The sequence below is a fragment of the Alternaria atra genome (genome assembly GCF_907166805.1).
Source record: "Alternaria atra isolate CS162 genome assembly, contig: 36, whole genome shotgun sequence".
Taxonomy (NCBI): domain Eukaryota; kingdom Fungi; phylum Ascomycota; class Dothideomycetes; order Pleosporales; family Pleosporaceae; genus Alternaria; species Alternaria atra.
In genome coordinates, this window is record NW_025091335.1 from 20,074 (window position 1) to 26,860 (window position 6,787).

General features: G+C 47.4%; 1 protein-coding gene across 1 annotated transcript; it reads right to left on the reverse strand.

The window, feature by feature from the left end:
* Positions 1 to 5,150: 5,150 nt before the first annotated feature.
* Positions 5,151 to 6,386, reverse strand: ALTATR162_LOCUS11699 (uncharacterized protein; the record flags this gene model as incomplete). Its single annotated transcript, XM_043319341.1, has 1 exon — positions 5,151 to 6,386. The coding sequence occupies one exon, from the start codon at positions 6,384 to 6,386 to the stop codon at positions 5,151 to 5,153; it is 1,236 nt and encodes a 411-aa protein (XP_043175276.1).
* Between the last annotated feature and the right edge of the window lie 401 nt (positions 6,387 to 6,787).

Below are 6,787 nucleotides of genomic sequence, written 5' to 3' on the forward strand. Positions count from 1 at the left end.
GTAGTAGCAAAGTGAGTAACAATACCAAAGAAGCCACGCTTGCCGCCTTTTGTCGTCCAGCCGTCAAAGCTTATAGGTATCTTGCTTATAGCTGTAGACAGGGCTAGGACTATCTGCGGCTTTAGCAACTTAAACAGCCTTATCGCGTACGTTGCGACCAGTAATCGGAATGGTCCGGTATGGTATGGTATAGAGGTCAAACCATACCATACCAGCTGCTTATGTAATAACCAGTATGGTCTTACTAGTAAGACTAGTAAGACCGCCAAGACCGCCAAGAATAAGGTTAAAGTTGTAGAAGGAAGAAAGAGAATGTATATACTAGTAGATATCGACTATATCATCGCCATTCTCACTATCCTCGCTATTGCTGTTATCTTCAATTTAGGGCCTTCCATACTAGGCCCGGAGACATTCACAAGCCTCTATAATATCTGCCTTCAGCCTACCACGGCGATTAACAACAGTAAGCTTCGCGCTACTAAAAAGACGTTCGCATTCATCCGACATAGGCGAGATCGCAAACATGTCTAGAGCGAAGCGAGCGAGATCTCTTTGGGAGTCGTAGCGAGATAGCTAGTACGCAATAGCCTTATCGCAACCTGCCTCTTCGTTATAAAGCTAGTTAGTAGAGATGTACTGTTCATACAAATTAGTTGTAGAGACCGGAGCATCTATTCGAATACGCTTGTGTTCCCTCTGGCGATCAAATGCTAGGTCAGGATCTCTCTCCTTCCTAACTGGTAGTAGTAGCATCTTAACAAGGTACCTTCCCTTATACTCTGTCTCCTAGAGCTGCTTTACGGCCGATTGTGCGTTATAAAACCACCTCTGCTTTTCTTCGTTACCTTTAAGAACCCATTCTTGCCTAAACTATGCCCACTTGCGATATAGATTGAGTATTTAAGCTGCATAGTACGCTAGTAGAAGATCAGTATTTTTAGGGAATCAATGCTGCCAATTCAGCTGCTAATTGTTGTAATATTCCTCGCATTTTAACTACGCGGCATCTGCACAACTTTAAAGGTACTTCTATGTGAAGTTATTGTCGTCTTTAGTATGGATGTTATAGTAGTAATCTTTTATCTCGTTTATTTCTTAAAGAAGGCAGTCTAAGGTTAAGAACTAGTTAGCGAGGGAAGTCCTTTTTCCCTTAGAAAGCAAAGTTGCAGCGTAGAAGTCTTTTAGAGCAAGTTTAATCTTTTTAAGCTCGAACTAGTGCTGTCTATTAAGTTTAAAGTTCGCAATCCTATAAGAGCCCTTCCTAGGTACATAGCGAGCCGAGAAGAGCTCTAAACGTTCGCGAACATTCAAAGCACGTGTAATCGAATGAAACCATAAGTTCTAGCGTGTCGAGTTGTTCTGGATAAGCTCGAGCCCATCGAATTTAGTAAGATCTCCGCTGATAATTATCGCAGCAAACTCCTCACGCCGTTGCGGAATTAGCCTAATGTACCGCACGAGGTTATGAAGCCGACCTAAACATCCAAATCTTTTCCAGAGCTCTTCTACCTTCGTATAGTCTCCGCGTTGATAGTGCTTTTCAAGCTTTGCTACATACTTTTCACAGTTCCGACCCATGAGGAACGCCTGGCAGCAGAGGTTGATAATGTGGCCTTGTTAGATTAGATGAGATAATGCATAGAATTAATAGATGTTGATTGTTTTCATCTCCCTCCCTGGAAGGTGGTGCTATTACGATGTATATGCTCTCGTACAAATAAGGCCGAAGTAGGATCGAGGCGGGTCGGCTAACATGGCTGCAATCGACACTGATGCTAAATTGCCTGCTGGATGGCCTTCCATCAGACAGCAACACATGCTATCTGACAGGCCTAAGCAACGCAGCCGGCGATAGCGACGTTGTTTTGACTTCATCTATGGGCAGAGATCCTTGAGTATGAACTCAACAGCGGTATCGTTTAACGAGGCATTATCTAGCATAAAGTATCTAATCTAATCTCCGCTAATATTATATTCTCTCAGCAATTTAAGGACAACTGATCTAATGTTTTCGCCAGTGTGTTCGCCGTACACACGTCGTAAACCTAAAACGATAGTTCGCCGCTTGCTGGTAGCGTCAATCCACATAGCGATGACACCTAGAATAGCGTAAGGGTTTAGCGAAGTCCAGAGGTCAAAGGAGATGGAGATTCTACTCCGCGAGTGCTGGAGGTCCTCTCTAAGCCGTTGCTTCTTCGACAGAAACGCGTCCATAACCCAACTTCGAATAGTTTTTGCTGCCTTTAGGAGGTAGTTGAGAAGTGCCGGATTTAAAAATAAGAGTAGTTCTCGGAAATACTGATTTTCTAATTGAAAGAAAGCAATATGGCAGTACACAATCCACCGAATTAGAAGCTCTTTGAATTTCTTAATTAAGTCTTTCCAGAAGAAGGTATTAGTAGTAGCCGCGCGCTTCTACTGCTCTAGTACAGACTTCCGTGTCGAGCTATGATTCTTGATACTACTCTTGGGATCAATCTGGTGCTTCTGTTTAAGATGATTTCTCACTCCAGACGTGCCGTTAATAACAAACAGCTCTTGCCTAAACTTTCCAACAGCACACTCGTGACAGTAATACACCTCCTTCTTATTACTGTCTCGAATGTAATGGAGACCATACTTCCATACATGCGATGAGCCTAGACGAGCTGCCTTCTTTGTCGTCTTCGCGCGATTCAGGTATGTGATGTAGTCTTGTACAAACTCATGCGGAGGTTCGGGATATTGAATAGGGGCAGGTGATGGCGTCGAGACAGGTAATGTGGGAGCAGGTGATGATGTAGGAGTCCTGAGGGACATTGACGCTGAACGTGTCGTCAACGATGACGGCGAGACTGGAACTGGAGATTCCATGATAATGGTATAAGAGGCTATCGTAGACTACGATTGTTAGTCCAGGTTAAGGATTTCTTCGGATGCACTAGCCAGTTTAGTCGGGAATCCAGCCGCCTGCTGCCCCGAGCTTCTTAACCTCGGCCCATTTTTAGCCTTACCGGTATGACCTGGTATACCGGTAATACCATGGTATTGAGATCTTCTCAAACCATACCAGGTCTTGGCGGTATATACCATACCAATACCAACTCATACCGGACCATTCCGATCACTGGTTGCGACACTGCGAGGGCTTCGCCACAGCGCGCTTTCTGCCTCTGGGTTGGCCATACATGACCACCTTAACGTGGTTCTAAACCTGGTTTATATCTAACCGCGGTTTGATGGTGTTGAGTCTAAACCAGGTTAGTCCATTAACTTAACGTGTTTCAACCGCAAAACGCATTAATGGCTTGGCAGGTACTACATGTTGGATGCAGAGATACAGCTCTTGATGCCGACAGGCAACAACGAACCGGGAAACGCCCCTTTATCATATTACAGGCAGACTATCATGCTACAGGCAGTAGTCACTACCGATTAGTTATCACTTCTGTAGATTTGATGTATTTAACGGCTATCAGTGTCAGCCATTCTAGGCCATCCTAGAATAGTCTGTTTAGAAATCACTGTGTATATAAAGCCCTACATTTAGATAGCTAGCAACTCAACCAACATCTACTTCTTCTCCTCACCTCTAGCTAAGAACTATCGAGATGATCGAGTGTATCGGCAACTGGATACGACAGAGGCACATTAAGCCGGTCTGGGACAGTGGAATGGGTCTACCGATCGATCCAGAGCTTCAGGAAACTCTCCTCGGTGTTGTGGATGAGGGAGCGGGTGGAATAGATTGGTATTAAAGCAAGTAACCACGCCAACACGTTCAAATTAATGCTTATGTACTTAACGCGGTTTTTAACGCGGTTCAACACCATAATTAACGTGGTATGGTTTTGACGATACTAATATGGTATGGTCTAGAGCGATTCTTAATGTGGTTCAACCACGATAGTCATATATGGGGTTGGCGAACTTAATCATATCGCGCGTCGATTGCCGCGCGATTACTTCCATTGGCATATTGTTGTCGACGAGCCAGAGAACAAAGGCAAGTCGAAACTGTTGTACGTTACAGTAGCCAAACACGTTGACTGCTTCTTGGGATAGTTCAACGCCGCCGTCGATCGCCTGCTGCAGCGATAGCTGACCTTGCCCGTACGCGATGCTGCTTTTCACGTCGAAATCGTTAGACAGGCCATGGACTCGTGCAGCCTTCCGGAGGTGAGTTGCTGCTGCAGACGTCGCTCTCGTTATATCGTATAGACCACCACCGAAGACCTTGTGAGAATGGCAGTATCCGCATACAAACCACACGCTTTTGGGGTTGCTCCGCTTGACAACGCGATAGCCATGCTGATATATCCAACTCTTCTTGCCTGTTGGCGCCTTTACTGGCTTCATGTATTGCTTCAGCCGCTCCCAGCTAATCCCATCAAAGTGATCGGCACCGTCAGTCTCCCACGTCGATCGGCTAGCGCCAGCGCCAGCGTCGTCTGCTATTGATCCAGTGCCAGCGTGGCTACCCTCGGTGGGCGCGGTGATCTCAGCTTCAGGTTGCGACTCCAAAATTGCGTTTCCCACGCTGGCTCAGACGGCGACTCGGTGGCCTGGCTAGCCAGGGCTTCTCGGGGCGACGGCGATCGCTGCGATAGGCGCAGTCGTTTAGTAACTTCAACAGCAACTGTAGGTGCGCCGCTGCGCTTCTTTTGAGATCGGGGAGGCATTGTAACGCGTTGTTAAGAACGAAAGATATAGGCGGAGGATGGAAGGTTTAGAGGAGCTCCGCTAATATGACTTGGCACGACGCGTCACGACGCGCTATCACGAGAAACTCCATTCTTTATCTATCCTTCACCCGCCACCCCTACAGCAGCAGCACAATCTCATCAATCTGGCAATCTAGATGTCACGGATTGATTGATTGAGCTACTAATCTGAAGACTAGCTTCTTGATTTGATTGTAGCTTCAATCTGGCAATCTTACAAGATCAATCTCACAATCCGGATTGATTGTTGCGGACTCTGGTCAACGGTGTGGTTGCAGGGAAGGGCTGCATGAAAGATATGAGGGTGCGCTGGCTGCGCTCGTCACAATTGCGCTGGCAGTTGGTGGAGGTAGCTCATCAGTAAACAACGCACCTAATTCCATTAATAACATTATTGTAGGCTGCATTCGATAGGTTTCATCTCACGTGAATAGTTTCAGCTTCCTATACTTCCCCATCACCGTCTTTCTGGTCCGAGCCCGGCTTGTGACCGTGTCCTTCAATATCCTCCATGTCTTCATCCATGCCCGGCCATAACACCTTCTTCTGCAACACACCCTTTACATTAAGGATCGCCACCCAGATCCACAGTATGACCAAGATGATAGTTGCTGCACTACACACTCCCTTGATTCCTGGGCTATTCAGCGCGTTGGCGATGTAGATGAGCGCGATCGTCATCCCGGCATTCGGGAAGATGAAGCCCCAATGATTCAGCGTGAAATACGACTCCTTCGCACTGATGACAATGCTAATGGTAGCGATGGCGCTGAACCAGAAGGAGGTGAGCCATAAGAAGACACCCACGATAAACCCGAAGGCTTTAAAAGCATCGCCGACGGGGAAGGAAGTAATGCCCAATAGGTTTTCGGGTACATGTTTCGGTGCCTGCAAACCAAGCGCGATGCAGGCATTTGCAGTATATGCAGCTGGACCGACAGCTACGTACATACCGGGGCGTTTGGGGATCTCAGGCAGGTTGCTGTTAACCAAACGTGTGAAGTAGAGCGACAACATCAGAAATGCGATGATCCAGCCTAGGCCCTGGAAGGTAACGCTGCCAATAAAGATGTTGAACCCAGGCCCAGGTGGTTGACTCTTTAGGAGTGTACTGCCCAAGACCCCGAGGACAAGGAAAGGGTATACCGGTAGAATCCAGGCGGGCATCGCGTCGGTAACAGGAAGCTCGCGTCGGTCGAATATGACGTGGTACTGGAAGACAGCGACCAAGAGGACGATGGCTGCGTATAGCCAGAATAGTATCTCCAATGTCTTGACGAGCCATGGTCCACAGGATGGTACGCCGTACAGCTCAATGCAGTAGATGATGAGTGCGATGGAGACAAAGAAGGCTCCGAAGAAGAAGCTTTCGTGTGGATGGTGCAGACTGAGCTTGAGGGAGCCCCGATTGTGGATGAAACGGTAGGTAATACAGGCGCTAAACATGAGAAAGAGGACGATATCCAGAATGAAGAAAATCTTTCCAATGGTCTTCAGTCCGTGGAAACTGTATGGTTGTTGGCCAAGAAGCGTCGCGATGGCGCCGGTTGACATGGTGCATTCAAACCATGACCAGGTGAAATGGTCCAAGCGCTTCTTCCACGGCAGATATGTGGGGTTGTAGTCTTCTCTTTGCGCGGGCCGTGGGCGCCGTTTGATGGGTCTGAAGCGGGAAGTCATATTGTCTGTCGATGGAGGAGGAGCCGCATACCAACGAACTCGTTGTTTCAGGATGGGAGGATGATGGACGTAGCGGGGACATGTTGTCTTATCGACGGGGATTGTCAATGACAGTGAAGCAAATGCCATATTGCTTGACGTCAATTTGGCATTACCATCGTCGTGGGCCAAGTCCGATGCCAAGCGACAAAGTGAAGGTTTCATGCCTTTCCAAGGTTGCGAGGAGACGCTAGTGGCTGAATGAAGTTTAGCGCTAGTCGATCTCAGTGCGAAAGAGGTCCTGCAATTCGTCGATGCTTGAGCCTCACAGATCATCACACGCAACCATTACGGTCATCCTCGACAATTCTACCATGCCAACATTGTATAGTACCCAAGCTTTGATTGTCTTAGTGTCGATT